Source organism: Dendrobium catenatum, unplaced genomic scaffold (assembly GCF_001605985.2).
Source record: "Dendrobium catenatum unplaced genomic scaffold, ASM160598v2 fragScaff_scaffold_133, whole genome shotgun sequence".
Taxonomy (NCBI): domain Eukaryota; kingdom Viridiplantae; phylum Streptophyta; class Magnoliopsida; order Asparagales; family Orchidaceae; genus Dendrobium; species Dendrobium catenatum.
Genome location: NW_021318595.1, coordinates 12,223,557 through 12,243,492, shown reverse-complemented (window position 1 = coordinate 12,243,492; position 19,936 = coordinate 12,223,557). Strand labels below are relative to the sequence as shown.

General features: G+C 35.8%; 1 protein-coding gene across 2 annotated transcripts; it reads right to left on the bottom strand.

Annotated features, from left to right (window-relative positions):
* Positions 1–2,283: 2,283 nt before the first annotated feature.
* LOC110097835 (rhamnogalacturonan I rhamnosyltransferase 1) lies at positions 2,284–19,321 on the bottom strand. 2 transcript variants are annotated; one of them, XM_028700199.1, is made up of 8 exons: positions 18,752–19,321; positions 17,854–17,924; positions 17,681–17,769; positions 17,437–17,593; positions 16,846–17,135; positions 3,969–4,173; positions 3,137–3,294; positions 2,284–3,032 (listed from the first exon to the last, which is right to left on the bottom strand). In XM_028700199.1, the coding sequence occupies exons 1-8, from the start codon at positions 18,993–18,995 to the stop codon at positions 2,765–2,767; spliced, it is 1,482 nt and encodes a 493-aa protein (XP_028556032.1). In that variant the 5' UTR covers positions 18,996–19,321; the 3' UTR covers positions 2,284–2,764. The 2 variants fall into 2 exon arrangements, with proteins under 2 accessions (XP_028556032.1, XP_020680100.1); XM_020824441.2 differs by having other exon boundaries at positions 17,857–17,924; positions 18,752–19,319.
* Positions 19,322–19,936: the final 615 nt, after the last annotated feature.

Sequence of the window (19,936 nt, the reverse complement as noted above, 5' to 3'; positions counted from 1 at the left end):
ATCGCCATTGATGACAGGTCAAATTAGTTGCTTTTATTCATCGACGGTAGATCTGGATGGTTGCAAATTATTATCTGTGCGGGCTACGTGATGGTTCAAGCTTGCATCTCGCGCCGGCCCTAAAATAAAAGTCGCACGTGCGGTGGCTTGCTCTCGCCTCTCGGCATGGATTATCGAGCGCCGGAAGACCGCAGTGACTGTTCCCCCGCCGTTCGCCCCTTCGCTTTAAATAACCGATAGTATAGTAACTACGTTAGTACTATGCATCAAAGCTAAGAAGTATATAATTATCCACATTAACGTATTAAGATATTATTTAGTATATTTTTGAATTATTTTTTATTTTAAAAATATTCAAAATAATCTAGAGATATTTAAGTATTTTAAAAATAATTATCATAAATAATATCAACCACCGCTTTTGTTATGTTGCACCATCAACAATTATCATGATCATAAAAAAATATAAAAATTTGATATTCAATATAAATAAAAAATAATATATTTTTCTTTATAATATTAAAAATAATAATAATAGAAAATAAAAATAACCTCAAACGGCGCCTAGCTCTTTAAAAGCTCAGCTGAGGCCTAAGGATTATATCTAAGCATTATCACTTTTTTATTTTAATAATCTTTAATTTTTGGCGTCTGAACTACAAGTGGGTAAATTGACAGCCTGATCATTAAAGAGGCTTGAACCAGTTTGGCCGGCAATGAATAGAACAAAGAGGTTAGGCAGCTTTGCTCTCTCTCTCTCTCTCTTACTTTTTTCCTTGATATTTTCTTTTTTTTTTTGGGTAAATCCTTGATATTTTCACACGTGGATTGCAAAATGTATATAGGACAGAACTCTTAAAAAATCCCCCCCCAAAAAAAAAACAGAACTCTTAAAAGGTACCTGTATTAATTATTCTTAAGCTTTCCATTGACAAACAAATTTTTTTATTTTTTTATTTTTTATAGTTGTTACTAATGTATTGGCAACTTTGCATAGCATCATTGATAGATTTGTTGACAGCTTTAGGGCATCTCCAACTGAAAAACTTATTTTTCAATTTAATGCAGTCACTTGCCTCCAATTGAGTTCTACTTTATAACATCAAAAAAGAATATGCTAGATATATTCATTCTCCAACAAAATAAATGACATTTGTTAACAACACAACATTAATATTAGCATCGCAAGAATAGTGCAGGTTTCATTGTGAGGTGGAATAGCTCACAAATGACAAACATTGCGTTCAGTTGGAGATGATCTTATATAGATTTGTTATTATTTTTTGTCAGAGTTTTGCCCCACTTAAATTTTTTATGACAGTTTTGAACTATCATTTAGCATCATAATGCACGGCTCTTTTCATTTGGTTGCATTCATATTATCCACGAGATTTTGGCTTCGTTTGGGATGTCTTTTTATTATTTCTTCAAACAACTTTTTTGTTTAAAATTTAAAATTTGTATACTAAAAAGCAGCTATAAGTAGTAAGAAAGACAACCCAAATTAAGTCTTAGTTGGTTATCAAATATTATAAGCATGAGATTTTTGCGGTTGTCTATACTTAACAATCTGATATAAAAATAATAATGAAATTTTTTAGCAAATTTTACATTAAAAAATATTAGTGCCTAATCCTATTTTTGATTAACTTAATTTTTATTAACTATAAAGAAATTAAATTTAAATTACTAGTATAAATATTGCTTAGCACCTTACAAAAACATGAATGTTATATAACTAAGAAATAAAAGAGTAAAGCAAATCTCAAAAAGGATTAACGGCTAAGAAAATTTAAATAAATAAATAAAAAACAAAATCATCTTAAAGAACTCCCTCAATAAGTGGGTGCTTTTCTTCTATTTAAATTGATGAAGATGTCATGATGCTCCTATTATTGCTTAAGAATGTATTTGCCATTAGGCACACTCTTTTTAAATATTTTATCTTTATATATTGCCTAAAGAAAGAGAACTCTTAATATATTCAAAGTCAACACAATTATTCTTCATAATCTGTCATATAATTACTCAGCAAATAAAGATTGTCACATATAATTTTCATATAGATTTGAGTGAGGAAATTGAATTATATTTTTTCTTGCATGCGATGAAATGAATCAGATGATGGTCTAAGCATCCAAGCTGTAAATTTTAATACTCAGTTATATGATTATAAAGTTGATTTTACGTCACGCAGACAAAGCAGTTGTTAACGTGATTTGACAGAAGCTATAGGCCACATATAAATTTTCTTGAAATTTTTCAAAAGAATGGTTTTGTGCATGAATAATGTGATATGGACTCCTACAGAAAAGCCAAGGTTTTCTCAAGCATACAAACTAAATGCAAAATTACTCAACTTCTGAATTGAAAATTTCTAAACTGTGGTTTTTGCAGCAATCCTCATGCAATCAAGAGGGGAAAATCACTGAAAATCATGAAAAATTTACATTATGAAAGAAACATTATCAATAGAGGTAGGTGTAAACCTTATGGCTGCAGATTGTTCTTCCATCCTCAATCTTCTGCGAGCAAAATCATTCCAACCAACTCCAGAACTTTGCACAGTCGCAAAACTCCACAGAACTGCATTCTTCAGCCTTCATATGAAATCACAGACTAATATAAACTAAAGAACAAAAAGAATATGAAAAATGGTTGAAATTTCCGACGACCGGATCCCAAGGCAGTAAAAATATTGGTCTGTATTTCAACAGAGCTGCAGTGGGGCTTGAAATTATCATACGGTTTCGTCCGAACTGACTCATCTTAGAGTATCTGAAGAATTGGATGGTTCCTCGCATTCGGTCGAATTACTAAGGCATTCATATGGGTTAGCATAGAAGTAATCTTCCTCCTTTGGTTTGTTAATCAACACCTTTCTGCAGCTTGGCTGTCCAATCCTGTTCTTATGGATCTCTTGAACAGTACTAGTAAATTCAGACCAAGAAAGTGTTTTATTGGCATACAGGTCAAGTAATTCTACTACCTTTCTTCTATCCAATACAATACTTTTCCTGAAGCCAAGATATCTGTCAATATCACCCAATAAAAAAAAAAAATCAGCACTGCAGTATTCATCATGTAAGGCTATGCAGCAGCTAAGGTATGAACATGATTATAGAAATTTGCAAACCTGCGATGACCTTCTACAACTTTAGCCATGTTTCCATCATAAGTAGGAATAAAAATATCACTAGATATTGAAACCAGGTAATCCAATGCAGCCATTTGAGAAGAATGGTTCTGATATTGACGCAGATCTTCAGGGTCAAGAAGCATTTCCTTTCTCACCTGAAAATAGGAAAATGTATGAATAGCATTAAAATTTAAAAACAAGGTACACAAATATCAAGCATGGAGCAAATCAGCGAAGAAACTAAAACAGCAGTATATTTTCACATCTCAAATCATCTCAATTAATTGGTAGCAGCGACGTGTTGTTCAAACATTCCAACTCAAAGGCTATGTTTGACTATAAGTAGGATTTAACTCGGTCTAGTAAATCCAGTTTAATAAATCTTGAGAGCATTGAAACTTGAAAATTATTTTACATGAGACCTGTTAAATTTTACTAAACTGTACTAAATTGCTTGGCTATTTATTTCAAGATAAAAGTTATGTAAATAGAGAAATCCCTAAATCCCTTAAATCTTATCAATGGTTATATTTAAAGAATTATTGAGTCAACCAATATGAGGGTTTAAAGGAATTTACCAAAATAATAGAAATTAAAATTCCTCATATTTGATTTAGCAGCTAAATCTTGCTTAAATCTGGAAAAAAATTGAGGCATGTAAACCATTAACTAGGATTTTAATAACAAAAGGAAAAAAAACCGAGGAAACATGTAAAACATAACCAAGAGGAAAAAAATCAAGGAGCCAACCATCGAGCATTTTATGTCAATTGCTGAAAGTGAAGAGCTCATCATGCAATTCATTTCATCTGTTAAGCAGGTAGCTTACCAGTCGAGGAAATGCCGCACGTAAATCTGTAAGCCGATGGTCGCTGCCATATATCTCACCCGAAGCAACATAGATTTGAGTACTATTATTGAATCCCAAAGCTTGTAGAACTAGTGAAGTTTCCTCTGGCGTAAGGGGACATAAGCCTTGCAATCTCTTGGCTACAGAATCAATCTCTTTCTCTCTCCACCATGGATATGCATACCTAATAGAGCAAATAATCAAATAGAATATTAATAAGGTATAATATTCATCAACTAAAACTTGATGGGTATGAGTTCAATGTAAAGGTTGTGCTAGTGCATTTAAAAAATTAATGTTGCTCGATACATTATCCGAGCATTGAAAATAAGAAGTGGATTGGAGTTTTTTCCAGTAAACTAACAAATAAACAAAGAGCAGAATACACCAACTGTCCAACTCAGGTGCTTTCTTCCATAAATTTTTGCACTGCGTTAGAACATGTTCAATAAGAGAATTTTTTGAAAATGCACCATTAAAATGTCCAACTCTGATGTAGAACTATGTATGCTTTAAATGATTAATATAAGAATTTGCACATTTTTAAGCAAGAGCAATGAGAATTAAAACGTTAGCCACTTAGTGACAATAGAAAACAAGAGAGCGATGCCTCCGCTTAGGCCAAATCACACGATAATAGTTAGGATCACAAAACAATTAGAACTTCAACATAACCAAATTTAAGAGATTTTCAATAACATCCCTAGATTAATAATGAGATTACATGCATAGGAAGTCATAAATTATTCTCTATGTTTACTAAGCTTTGGAAAATAGTATTGCACGATGCCTTATGCTTGATTCACAACCTACAAACGAAGAAGATCATGAAGGAAATTGAAGAGGGGGAAAAAGCTCACCCTTGTCGAAGCACGACGGTGATTTGCCACTGAACGGTGGAAAGCTGTTCTCCGATGACTTTCAATAGAGTGAATATGATTCGCTCCAAGTATTCCTCGACGAAATTATCTACCTCCAGATTAATATCTAAAAAAGATGATATGAGGATGTTGACGAAACCTTGTTTGTTGTAGACGAAGTCGGAGTCGAGTTCAGGATCAACCATGCATCGATTTTGTAGTGTTGAAGTGTTGTAGAAGACGTCCCTTTGCTGTCCTTGTGGATTCCCCTTGAGAGAAAGAAGTTTCTCCAAGGAATCCAAGTAGGGGAAGGGGTGAAAGGGTGGCCGGCCAAAGTAGGGATCTTGGGCAGAATTTGATTCAGATTTTAAGGAAGGAGGATGGAGGGAAATTGGGAAATTATTTCCATAATTAATCCTTTAAGTTTGGAAAGGATTTAAAGGGAAATTAGAGAGAGGGAGGGGGCGGGTAAGAGAGAGGGAGATGTTTGAAATCTTTCCCAAGTAAGAGGCTTAACTTTGGAAAGCATTTAAGGGGTGGGGACAAGTATGGGGCCGGCGGCATCAAGAGGGGAAGAGGAGTTTTAGGAAAGAAATCAAGCCTACTTGATTAGGAATATTAAATTATGGAGGGATCTCATTCCAATCTAATTTAAAATTCAAATATGATTGCTTTTGGAAACTTTCCTAAAATAGAATTCTAATTATGGAAAGATTTCAAAATTCAAATTTAATTGAATAATTGAAATTAAGACTTTCCAAAGAAGGTTTGGTGGAAAAGGAAAGTAATGAAGAGGGCTTGGATATGGAGGCAAAGGGGAATTGGAAAGGGTGGGGGCCTGCGGCTTGTACTAGGGCTAAGGTTAGGGTTAGGTGGAAGTGGGGGGAATTAAGTGGATCAACCAATCAAGGGATGAACCACCTTGGATAGTTGGATGGCCGGTGGCTAGGTGGGGTGGGGTGAAGGGTATTGGCCGGCGTTAGAGCTTGGTTTTGAAGTGGAGGCCGGCGGGTTTGGGGTTGGGAAACCCTAGGCCAACGGCTAGGGGAAAGGGAAGGGAGGAAAGAAAGGATACACAATAAAAGAAAGCCACGACGGACTCTTCCAAGGTTGGTGGGTTATCCGCTTCCTTTTCCTAAGGTTTTCTCTCCAACGACTCTCAAGCTCTCACAAGAACGCAATTTGTAGGAATTTGATTATAATTCATTCATTAACTTCAAAAGAAACATAAGAGGCCTATATATAGCCTCATACAATGAAAGGGAAATAAAAGACGAAATTGCCCCTAGGGCTTACATATGATAACCCTTAAGTAAGGGTAAAACGGGAAATGCTATTAAAACAAATACATAAAGTAAATAAATAAAACAAATACATATGAAGACTCAAAAATAGATTGGCGTGATCGTGGTCGTAGATCGTCGGCCACGTCTCTGATATACTTTCCATGATCTGATGTCCCCATCAAACTCACTCATATTTGCTCAAATATATCTACTGCATAAGGAGTTAGGACAAGCTCAACGTTCGCATCCATTTTGGGATAGTTGAACTTCAACCTAGCATGCTAGAGTTATGCCCTCGACAAACTAAATGGCCATGTCTCTCAATCCTAATTGGTTGCACCTTACTCAAACTCCCGTATTAAAGCGTGTTCCATATTGAAATCCATATAAGGACATCTCTTTTGGCACAGCAAGGTCTCCTGACTTAAATTCATTCTTTGGCTCCTCCGTTCAATACTAAGTCTTGCACATTTAGTGGGACTAGTAGTTTGTCATATCCATCCTGAGAACAAAATCTATAAGACCATCCTAAGAACAAAACCTTTTTTCTCAAACCTCAGTTTAGATGGCCAAGAGTCTTGTTGTAATCCATCTCAATAAACTATAATGACTCTAGTTGACTCTTCCCAAACTAATCCTTTTTTACCCTTGATTTCCCTTTTTAACATCCGTCTTAGTAACTTGCTCCAAGAAATTAGTGCCCAAACCACTCTTTCGGTGTAGGTGGCCTCTCCTCTATCAATCATCGCTAATCACCCTCCCTAGGAAGTTTCCTGTCTCCCAAGAGCCATCTTCCTCTCATTGACCTTTAGATAAAGTGTTGAATTATCATGAAAAACTAACGTCTCAACCATTTGTCTTGGGAGCGCCTCAATTTAGCATCCAATGCTTGTCGGCCATTGGCCGATCGCTATCCTTGAGAATTTGCTCTTCTTGACAACTTCCCCCAATAGCAATATCACACTCGACACCTTTCTAGTGACTTTCCCAAGAAACTAGCATCTCGACAATGCCTCCCAAAATATCAAATCTCTCTTGATAGCTTCCCTAAGAGCAATGTCGCTCTCTGTACCTCCCAAGAAATTAGTGCCTTGGTGGTTTATTTCAAAATCACCATTTTTGGTTATCCTTAGATGACTTCCTCCCTTCTCGACGCTCATCTTAATGAGTTCATCTTGAAAGCTAGCGCCTACTCGGCAATTGCAACCTCCCTAAGGAGGTTGTCCCTTCTTGCACCTTAGGTGTCATAGAGTAAATGTCTAGGTATTCATGCTTTGGCCTTTCCATTATGCTCATTGGGACTAAACTTGGCCTATTTTCTGATAATAAAAGAACCCTACCAAATAGCATTATATGATGACATCCCATCCTTTCCCACGTTAGGTGCCTAAAAGTCAATGTCCAGGATAAACCAAGGTCAACCCTAACCCGCCTTAAGTGTCTAAGAGTAAATAACTACATATTTGTGTTTTAGCCATTTTGTAAGGCACTTGGGTAACAAACTATACTAGTATCCCTGAAAAAAAAAAACCAAAAAAGAATCATGCTAGATCGTGTTGGTTTATGGGATCACATCCTTTTCGGGAAGATTTCTTACAAAGTGCTCAACCCTATAAATCTTCTTAAGCAAGCTACCACCTACTGTCAACCTAGATCCAACTCCTCGTTCAAGCCTTAGGCTGAGGTTATAAATATCCTTCCCTTTGCTCTTATTAAGAGGTTAGAAAAATGATTCCTTCGAATGAGTTAAAGACCCACAAAAACCCTTCTATGGTGAGGAGCCGAGAGGTTAGAAATCATTGGATTAGTATGCTAAAGAGCAACCCTAGAATCAATTGGTAGATTACTCGAGAGTTGAAAAAATCTAGTTCGTCCTTAAAACATCCTCCATTCAAGAAAACATAAGGAGTTAAAAAGCCTGAGAATCTTTAGACCTTCTCTCATACGCTCAATGTTTCTCGTCCTGGAACAAGGAGTTATTAGTGACATTCTCACTATGAAATTTATCGATAACATTAAAGAAGAGTTGAGAGACAAATGCTCCATGTTCTTGGATATCCTAAAACTTCATCAACAAGTAAAACTTTTATTCACCTCATGCTCTTTGCTATCAGAGTGCATTTCCTTGCCATTCCTTGACCTTGACCAAGCTATTCACTTGGTGTTCCTTCATGTACTCGCCTCTCGTAACAAGGGGGAGAGTCGACCAAACAACTCTAGCATACCTTTTTTTTTTCTATAAAGGAAACCCCTCTAACCACCCTATTTGAAGAATGAGGTTAGAAAATCACACCTTACAAGCAACTGCATTTTATTCATAGCCATCCGGCCTTATCCACCAATTAGTTCTTCATAGAGTACTAGTTGATGTTGCCAACTAGAATATTGACACCTTGACTTTAGGGTGATGACCCTAGAGCCCCCTTGCAATAAGCCTCGTGGAAGCTTGAATAATGAGTGATAAGTCAACTAGCACCAATCAAATTTTTGGATGAAACATGTTTTAACACGAAAATCGTCGGTCCAACTTATAACCTCAAGCATGGTTTAGGCCAATAGCAGATTGCTTCTCATAGTACCACTTAAGCACCATTTGGAAACCTATCAATCCAACCAATCCATCCCCTTAGAAGATTACTGAATCCCAATTTCTCAAGTCATAAATTACTATTTTACTTGTAAAAGTTAGAAAAGATACTAAATGGAATTGGGATAAATTTAAGGGATTTGCTCTTTATAATTCACCCATTGGTTATCAAATATCACTCTACTTAGATTTCTAAATTTCAAGTAATTTGGCCCACCTAATTGACAAGCAGTAAATTTGAATTTGTGAATTAGGAAATTTTTGTGCAATTAACATTATGACAATTTGCCTGCAATGCATAGAAGCATACACAATTACATGCATATGAACCTCTCTTTTTTACTTTATTTGTAGACTTCCTAAGATTCAAATATTATTGACAACTACTTTATTCAAAGCCCTATAACAAACATTGTATTAATTGCAATGAAATGACTTTTATTTATAATACAACAAGTATTTTCATTATTTGCTAGGTGCTGTGTTATGCATTGCACTATGGGAAAAAACCCCTTGGATTGCTAGGTTAGAAGTCTGAGTGGATGAGGACTCTACAATGTTTACGCCTTACTTTAGAGCTTCCTAGAAATCAAATAGAGATTTACTGTTTTAACTATATGATTTCCTATTTTCCATATAAACAACTACTTTAAATCTTAGATTATTCTATGATGACAATATGTCTCGTAGGATTAATTTTCTACATCAAACTTACTCAACTAAAATAAACCTAATTTTCAAAACAAGAAGATTTTTTTGATTGCTCAATTGGACAATATTTAAAACCAAATTAACTTCCCACTTAGGCCTAGCAACTAATGTTCTTGTAGGCCATTGACCGAATATGGCAAATCAGCCAAAACATAAATGTGTGGCTCATCAAAAAGAGCCTAGTCAATCAACATCATATCATAACCTTATGAATCCACAAACAGTTACCGCATATATAAAATAAAATAAAATTAATGCACAAGCATCTTTGATATCCATATTACTATATTAGCTATTATAAGAGCTTGTCATGTGTCAACTCCCTACATCATTCAGACCTAACAACATCACTTTCAAAAATGCACTTAGATGGTTTGAGTAACATTTATGAATCTAAAAAGGATATAAGACCAGTCCAAAAATTCTTAACCCTTCAGGGTTAAGGACGTAAGTCCCATGATAAACATTCTTCCCATCGGGTGGAATAATAAGTTACTTATTTGACCTTAGAGTCAATGATTCGGTTCAAAGTCCAAGGAAAATGCTTCCAAAGCATTCAGAGCCCAATTTGGATGTTATCACTTTAATTTTTCGGAGTTATTAGCCCCTTATAATAGGAACCACAATAATGCTAGTCCCTGCATTTGGTCGACTCCCTTTAGTGGAGTCAGGAGCCTAGTCTATCCATTCAAGGTCAAGAAACTTCATCTCAATATCTCACAGAACACTCAAATTTTTATGTCTTTGTACACATTTTCTTTATACAACTCTTTAAGTGCAATGAGACCCACTATGTTGTATGGATATGAGAGACGGTTAAAACTTTGTTAGAAGTTAAATTGAGCATGATATGAATGACAATGATAAGATGGACGTGTGGCAAAAGTAATAAGGATACATTGATGATGAATTAAAAGAATAATTACAGTAGCATATATAGAAGAGACAACAAGTAGAATCATTGATTAAGTGGTTTAAGCATATACAACAAGTAGCAAAATCATTGATTAGAAGACTGGTTAAAGTAGAGTCAAATGACTAGAAAGGAAAATTGGTAGACTTGAGGTAGCATGAAAAGAAATTATCAAAAAATATATTTTTAGAATAAGTTTAGCAAATCATAAAATATTCAACATGAATGAATGAAAAATAAGATTTCACAAAAACATCCTCAAATAGTTAGGATAGAGCTAGTGAGGAAGAGATTAGCCTAAAAAAAGAAAAATATCAAATATCAAAAGATGTATTTGCAAATATCATATTTAATGGTTCCAACAATTCAAAATGATGAAGAGCTTACACATATCAAAATGATATAGACAAAAAATCACTAAGCACTTTTAATAGAATCACAAGTTCAAATTAAAACTCTAGCCTATGAGAATCACATCTATGTTCTAATGAGCAATAGATTTATTTTATAGCATATTTATGACAATACTTATTTTATGCTGGTAGAAATCAGGAATCGTCTATTTATATGGCATTTCAAACAAAATTTAAAAGCCAGACAAACAGTTTAACAAGTTATGAGACTCATTTTGATTTGCTAATGCTTTCGATGACATGTGAAAGGCCAATAATATTGCAAATTTGCAATCTTTATCAAAAAATGTACAATATCTTCAAGTAATCATGTAGCTTGCAACCTTAAAGCGGTGCTTTAAGAACTTGATTTAACTGCAAAATAAGCAGAAATGTAATAGAGATTTAAGTTATTCTTGTATCTTATATTCATGAAAACTATAACTGATTGAGCAAATACACCATTCAATGCAACAAGATGAATGTATTCGAGATATTTATTGGGCTTAATGAATAAAGGCTAACATAAAATCATCACTATGGAACAAAGACAAAAATGATACTAAAAAATATTGTCATTAATTTTGTAGCACATAACAATCTCACATGCTTCTTAGTAAGGATTCGATTAAGAAGAGGATGGCAAGCATTATAGGCCATTTGCTAATATGGATATTTAATATTTTTGTTTCTAAAGTGTGTGCACTATGTTGAACGGTTGATGTTCCACTGCGTGGATTGAAATGATGTTAAATGTTTGATGTTGGCCTTAGATATCAATAGGGATCTATAGGATTAGATACCAAGGTTGGCAAAGAAGAGATGAGTTTTTGTTTTGCCTTGTATTGGTCTATTAATTCCACTGCGTGGATTGAAATGATGTTAAATGTTTGATGTTGGCCTTAGATATCAATAAGGATCTATAGGATTAGATACCAAGGTTGGCAAAGAAGATATGAGTTTTTGTTTTGCCTTGCATTGGTCTATTAATTTCTTGTGTTTCTTCATATTGCGATGAAATGAGTTAGCATTAGGATATTTAAACAAGAAATTTATAAAACTGCAACAAAACCCACTATGTTGCATCAAAATGAGTGTTAGACAATAAATTGTTTATTAATAGTCAAGTTCAACAAAATATAAATAAATTTGTGGCAAAAGTGGGATTGATGTAATACCGCATGCGAAGGAGCTTCTTAAGAAAATTAAAAGTGATTGACAATGGAATTACAATTAAAAGCTTATTGAAATAACAAATAAATTCATTAAAGAACCTTAGTCTTTGACTTGCTTAGGCGAAGGAGTACAAGTAGATTAACCAAAACTCATAGGTAACCAAAGATAGTAGCAATACCAAAAGCTATTAATCAACAATCCGCAAATTAATAATGAGAGTTTTCACCTTGGGGATTAATCACTCAACTATACTAGGCTTAGCGGGAGATGATCTTCAACACACTTAACGATGCCATGAGGAGGGCCGCAACACCGATGGTCTTGAGCCACGGAAAGGTTGGCGGTGGTGGAGGAAACACGGACGGATAGCCGAGGACGGTCCACGAATAGTCTTCAAATTGCTCGTCGATGACGTCGATGAGCGTGGGAAGAATGCGATTTAAGCAGTCTTCAACCATGTCGTCGGATCCGAACCCGACGTCAAAGAAAGGAGATCGGGTGATATGGATGTCACCGTAGATATCAAACATCAATCCACTATCGATCTCCGGATCCGCCATGCATGCTTGGCGTTGTTGAGAGAACACCAAAGAGGCAAAGAGAGGAGGGGAGGTGGCGGGATCTCCAAGGGGAGAGGGTGAGGCCGGCGGGTGCAAGGGAGGATGGAGCTTGGGTTTGGGAGAAGCTAGGTTTAGTGGAATGTTAAGGGGTTTAACCAAATCTGAAATTTTAATCTCATATTTGATTAAATAGAAGGGGATTGATTTGAATTTTAAAATTCAAATAAGAGGAATTAATGCATTGAATGGGGATTTAATGGATGGGAGCCATATATGGGGCCGGCGGTTTCATTAGAGGAGGGACTTCCAAGGGGCGGCGGCAACTAGGGTTGGGAAGAGATTTTCTTGTGGTGGAGGAGAAGGACGATGGAGGTGAATACGAAGGAGAAGATAGAAAACCTAACCACGAGCCGCGGACTCTTCCAACGACTGGTGGGCCTTGCGATTTGCTCCCCTTGAGCTCTCTCCCTTCTCAAGCCCTCATGCAAGAAGAAGTAGAAACACAAATTTTTTTTTATTCAAATCTTAATTAGCTATTACAAGAGAAAAGACCCATATATATAGGTCTCTAGCATACAAGAAGAAATAAAGACCAAATTGCCCTCAGGGCCCCAACATGACTCAACTCAACATAAGGGTACAAAAGGAATACATAAAATAAAATGCATAATAACTAAAAATATAAGCTCTGAATCGTGGCCGTCGATCTGCGATTCTTCCGGCGATACACTTGTTTGAACCTTGGATCGATGTCCTCATCAGGGATAGATAAATAAAGAAAATGTTAAAGGGATGATGGATATAACATCTATTGAAAATAGTGTAGTGAAAATTAGTTTAAGTAGTTTGAGCATGTAGAATGAAGGGCATGATAATAACTCATTAGATGGTTAGATAAAGTTGGTGTTAAAAATTATGAAGCAAAAAATGATGGACATAAGGTAACATGAATTGAAATGTCTAAAAATATATTTGCAGAGTATGTTTAACATCTTATAGAACACTTCAGCAAGAATAAATGGAGAATGGGGATTCACAAAGCAAGCCTCAAATAGTTAGGATAAAGGTGAATACAATGATGATGAAGAAGATGACAAGATTAACCTTAGAAAGTACAAAAAAAGATATGCCTAAAATACATCACATTTAGTTGTTATAAACGGAGAACTTAAATTAGATAAAAATAAGAGAGACATAGAATCACTAAGCACCTTCTTCCAAAAATCATAAGCTCAAATCAAAACCCTCACTTATGAGAATCACAACTTCGTTCTGATAAAAGACATTCATTTTAGTATAGTCTACCCGTATCCATGATAATACTTATGCAAGCAGAAATCATGAATCATCTACTGCTGGCTTTTCAAAAAAGCTTCAAAAGAACGATAAATGGCTTTATAAGTAATGATACCCATTTAGATTTCCTAATGATTTCTATAACATGTGAAAGACTCAGAATACCACAATCTCCATTGGAAAATGCATAATAGATTCTAGTAACCATGCAGCTTGCAACCTTAAAGCATTGCTTGAATGTGCTGAATTGCTTTTGCTCCATTGTGCAGATTGCAATTAGATGTCAATTATTTGATGTCTGCATTAGATATAAATGGAAATCGAGGAGCTATGATGAGGACATCGACAGACGCTACCGACATGTTTATCGACGAAGGAATCGCAGATCTACGACTACGATTCAGCTCCTCTACTTTCGATATATTTTTCATGTTATGTTTATTTAGTTATTTATTGTTTTCCACATTTACCCATTTGGGAAATTGTCTTGTTATTGTAGCCCCGAGAGCAATTTCGTACTTTTCCTTTTCATGATTGGAGACCCATATATAGTGATCTAAGGTGATGTAATTTCTTGGATGAATATTTGAATGAAAAATGGCCCGCAAATCGTTGGAATATATAGTACTTTTCTTCTTCTTCTTGTGTGAGCACTAGAGTGAAGGGAGAGAGAGCTCAAGGCGAGCAAGTGCAAGGCCCGCCATTCGTTGGAAGAGTCCACGGCTCGTGGTTAGTTTACTTATATCTTATTTGTGTTTTATTTCATATTCCTTCGCCAATCCACCCGCCGGCCCTCCCTACCTCTCCCGACATCGATACGAGATTTCGACGCGTCTATCAGAGGCAACACAGGAGATCGATGGCCACGATGGAGTCTTTACTTTTGATGCATTTTATGTATAGCCATCATTATTTCTTCAGTTTTTCATTTTTGCCCTTATGAGTAGTTGGTCACTATTGTAACCCGAGGGGCATTATTGTCTTTTGTTTATTTGTCATTGTGAGGCCTATATATATGGTCATTCACTTATGTATTAGATGATGAATGTTTAATGAAAATTTCTTGTGTTTCTTCTTCTTCTTGTGTGATCACTGGAGGGAAGGGAGAGAGCTCAAGGTGAGCGCGTGCAAGGCCCACCAGTCATTGGAAGCATCCTCGACTCGTGGTTTTCAACTTATCTTCTTTTCTCGTTTCCTTTTTTCTTTTTCTCATACCACCCGCACCTCCCCGAGCTCCCACCGCCGGCAACCATTTCCCCCACCAAGATCAACCCGAAATCCCCCCTTCCCAAGGCCACCATCCACTACTCCACCAAGCCGATCCCTCCCCCATTGGTTCCACCACCATCTCCATCCAAGCTCAAGCCCACCGCCGGCCACCTCCTTCCCATCCCTTGAATGAGGATTTAATGCCTCATTATTTCTTTCCTAAAGAGTTTGAAGGATTTGGCAAAATATTTTAAAACCATTTGAATTTCAAAATTTGAATTTCAAATAGTTTCCTAAAATAGAAATCTATAATAGGAAAGTCTTGAATTTCATTCAATCTTAATTTCAAATTAGATTGGATGAAATTATTCTCTCCCTAAATTAAAGTGGCCAATTAGGAAGTTGTTTTAAATCCCCCCAAATCCCCTCTCCCTCTCTATGCCACCGGCCATGCTAGGGATAAATCCCACTTACTGCTAATTCAATGCATTAACTACAATTGATTTAAAGCTTAAATCTTCATAACCCCTCCCCCCTCTCTCTCTATGCCGCCGGCCATGCTTGGGATGAATTCCAATTAATGTTAATTTATTGCATTGATTACAATTGATTTGAAATTCAAACTCAAAGTAACTTCCCTCCAAATTTATTCAAATATGAAATTAATTTCAGATTTTGATTAAATCTCATCAACACCCCATCATAACCTAATCTCCTCCAAACCCTTGGCCGCCCCCTTCCTCTTCTTGCTCCCTCCCTTGGGAGCTTTGGTTGCTCATAGTATTTGAAGCCAAAGAGAAGAAGACAACGTCCTCTCATCTCCTCTTTAATGTCGAATGGCCGATCCCGAGGTTGATCACGGGTTCGCTTACAACGATCGTGGGGATATTGACATTCTTCTCTCTCCTTTCTACGACCCGATTGGGAATATGACGAGACTGCGGAAAGATACGTCAAGCGCATCCTCTATTGCTTGGCACATACGATCGATCTTCAAAAGCCTAAGAAGCCTTGGTTTCTCGTTGGGAGATCTACACTTTCCCCGTCCGCGGCTACCTCTCCACCACTGTCGACCTTTCCGTAGATTAATACCATTGGCGTTGTGATTGTCCTTGTGGCATCGTTGGGTGTGCTGAAGACCTTTCTCCGCTAAGTCATACTTTGAGTGTGAGTGAGCATGATAACTCATAGTGAACTTTCTAAATATTAACCGTGGGATTGTATTACAATATCTTTGTTTTTCTGTGATAATTTCAGATCTATCTTAACTGGCCTTAAACTTTTGATTTGTAACTGCTTACTACAATAAGATTGACGATTGAAAGTTCTCTAATCTAATCTTACGAAACCATAATCTTAAGTAGCAAGTTTTGTAATCCTTTTAAATATTTTCGTGCAATTCTTGTTTGCATCACATCATATTGTTTGGTTAATCTCAATCGCACTTCTTTGGCCTAAGCAAGTTGATGACTTTAGATTCTTAATTCTCTTTTATGTGCAAGCAATAAATTTTCATTGGCAAAGTTTTAATTAATTGATCCTTTTAATTTCACATGTAACTCCTAGTAGTTTCACATCAAGCTATCTGTAGGATGGATACCAAGGTTAGTAAAGAAGTGATGTTTCTTTGCTTTGACATTGCATGGGTTTTAATATCTTGTGTTCCTTCAGAATTGTGATTAAAGGAGGCAACATTGATATAAGCATAAACGCATACAACAAGAGTAAAGGAGATAAAAACAATATCCATTATGAAAACCAAATATGATAATATGAAAAATTGATAATAATTATGTGACCTATAACAACCGGATAATCTTATTACATATAAAGAATAACGGAAATACTCTTATTTCAGAAACAAACCTTAACCTCTTAAGCTCATTTGCTTCCTCCACAGAGCAACCACGAGTGCATCCAGAGAATGCTAGCATGTCCATTTCATACCTCAAGTGTAATGCTACATAAGAGCCCCTTTCTTGTAGAATTTTAATCAACTTATTCCCTAATGCCTCAATTTGAGGAGTAAATTTCAATGCCTGATAATTAACATGGCACCTAAGCTTCTGAAATTCAAGAGGGAGGCCGTTATTTGCTAAGCGCGCATCTGTCTTATTGAAGTGTATGACACTGTATTTATTGAAAAGTGGAAGAATCTGCGGTAAAAAATAATTGGCAGATTAGATTAAAATCTAGTGTAATTAGATCACCAGAAGCAGAATTAATAGGCATTTTTTTTATTGGAAACATGAATCTAGTTTGAAATTAGTTTCAGGATCTAAAATTGCAAAAATATCACATTACAGTTTATATTGCAATGTTTTAAATTTTTTCCATTAAGCTTTTGATAAAATATTGATAATCAATCATACAAGAATAAGAGGTAATTAATTCCACAATAAGCAACATGCATGGAATCATATACATACACGATTAAAAAATGTTAAAAGTCCAGACCTGTCTTAGATAATAGTTCTCATTTGACCAACTGATTGGAGGCATCTCAAGCATATTTTTTGGTCCTTTAAATCTCTTTGGAATTCTCTTAACTATATGCACTTCATCCCTTAAAGTATTGATGAAATGGTTCACATCAAATATGTCTCCAAAGTTGCTTGAGATCCCAGAAAACAGTGATTTAATTTCAATTAATTGATCAGAGTAAGCATAAAATAACAATCATTCAGCTAATGAAAAATACCTGGTGTCTGCCCAAAAAGATCTCTTGTCAAGCTCCGGAACAACTAATGTTAGATTTAAAAAGCGGGCAACAGTAACCATGTCGCATATCTGAAGCAACCAATTAAATTAAATGTTTCAAATACTTGAGACAATAAAAGAGATTTGGAATAAAATAGTTATAGTGATAATCACCACCTCTGAACGCATCTGATTTAGACCTCCATTGCAGGATACTTTGAGATAACCATTGCTTTTATAGACTCCTGCATTTTGTTTATGTACAGTAGGCATCAGAAAAAAAACCGTAGAATAACTACTCAAAGATTATTGTAAAGTTCCTGTTGCCAATTTTCATGGATCTCTATGCAGTAATCTAACAAAAAAAAAATGCTTTACTTGCCTTCTTGATCACTGAGTTCTAAAGTTACATATCCTCAATCCAAATAAGTTTCAAGAATGAAAAAGAAACATGAGCGCATGTGCCACCCATAATTGAGCTTGTCAAGTCAAGCCAGTATGCTTAAGGGCTACGCATAGTCAGACTTCATGTTGCTACTTCATCAGATCATGGAGCTTATGGCCTACACCATGTTGCATTTATTCCATTTTATTCTTTATACAATAAAGTCAAATGATTTTATCTTCTTGATCATCTCTCAGTTATTGGCCAACAATTCTAAATTTCCCAAAGCTTTAAAATTTTGAGTTAATCATTTCCATATAAGCATGGCCTTCCATGCCACTTTAAAGATATTGCAGCTAAGAAATAAATTATCCCATAAGTTTCAAGAGAAGCCATGCCTGGCCTGCCAAGATGATCTTTTTTTTTTTTTCATTTAAGAATCAACCGAACAGGAGTGTGGATTTCACCGAATGATGGATTGATGGCTTAATTACTCCCCTAAATTGCTCAAAAGCCATACAGCACCTCTATAAAGTATAATCATCTCCCCGATCTACTTCCCCATCAAGATTTAAGTAAAAAAAAAAACTTGTTTTGCAGCCACATTATGCTAACAAGACAAATGTAAACAGTAGAACCTAAAACATCTTCATAGCGGATACTAGAGAATGTCAAACTACTACTTACTCAAGGGAACATATGGAGGAGAAGCGGGCACAAAGTCTTGAAACTGGTGGCGAAGCGACAAACTTGACACCGCAGCATCATTTCCTAAACTGAGAAAAAATCGCACGGCTACTGGCAGACGAGAATGGCCGTGCCAGAGATCACCGACGGCAACAAGCTGAGCTAAGCACGTCCAAACGAGGACGCACGAACAAACCCTAACAAACCAAACCTGCAGCCGCGCCCGCGGCAACGGCTGCAGCATCCGACGGCACTCCTCTCGCCCCAGCGCTGCCAAAAATAAGATCGCCGCCCAAAGATCATAGACGCCTTTTCCTCGAAATCAATGCAATTAAAAAATCACGACCTTGGGCAGGAAAATTGGATTTTTGGAGAAGGAAATGTTAAATGATCTTCTAATCGGAATCCGGAAAATTTTCCCTTTTGTGTGCTCCAATCGCGTCGCCAATGGGGTGGAGAGACCGTCGGATCGGAAGTTTGTCAAGGCAAAGGCCGTCCCCAAAGTGTAAAAAACACAACTTCGTAGGCCGAAGTCGAGGTGTTTTGACTGGTTAACTGCTTACTGCTACGCGCATGTTTGTTGGATTTGGATTTTACGATCGCGGAAATTAATACTTCTTACTTTTCAGAATTGCAATTTCTGATTGTAGTAATTTGATAATATCAAAGTTTGATTTTTTTTTGTTTTTTTTCAATTGTTATGTCAATAATGAAGTAATGCTTTGCATAATAAAAGTCCAGTCTAATTAAATATAATAGTCGGACATCATTTATCCCGCCCATAATGGTAATTGGAACAAATGTGGAAGAACAATTTAAGCGTTTAGTTTATAAGCCCTATTGATTAGATTTGATCAATTAAATTGCGCATGGCCAGATTCAACAAAAAAGATCAAGTCAACAGCCACAAGGATGAACAATTCAATGATTAATTAAGAAACAGCACAAAAAATAAATACTTCGTGGAGTATATTAGAGATATTTTTTCATTAATTTATTTTTCTGTAGCTCCACAGCGGTATTGGTTTCTAATTAATTTTCAAAAATTGTCGGGTGTTAATCAACTTTTTCCAAGCAAATTTATAAGTGTGATAATTATTGTTTGAATTTTTCAAAAATAAATATATAATATTAATAATATCTTTAAAAAAAACTAAATATTAATAATAGCCGTCTAGTTATCTA

What these genes read in the sequence shown, in the direction of transcription:
- LOC110097835 (XM_028700199.1), bottom strand. Translation starts at nt 18,995, where the DNA reads ATGCTGCAGCCGTTGCCGCGGGCGCGGCTGCAGGTTTGGTTTGTTAGG. An exon ending in TCTTTTTGGGCAGACACCAG is followed by an intron (nt 17,594 to 17,680) that starts GTATTTTTCATT and finishes TGGGATCTCAAG; the next exon opens with CAACTTTGGAGACATATTTG. An exon ending in AATGAGCTTAAGAGGTTAAG is followed by an intron (nt 4,174 to 16,845) that starts GTTTGTTTCTGA and finishes TTGCTCTATTAG; the next exon opens with GTATGCATATCCATGGTGGA.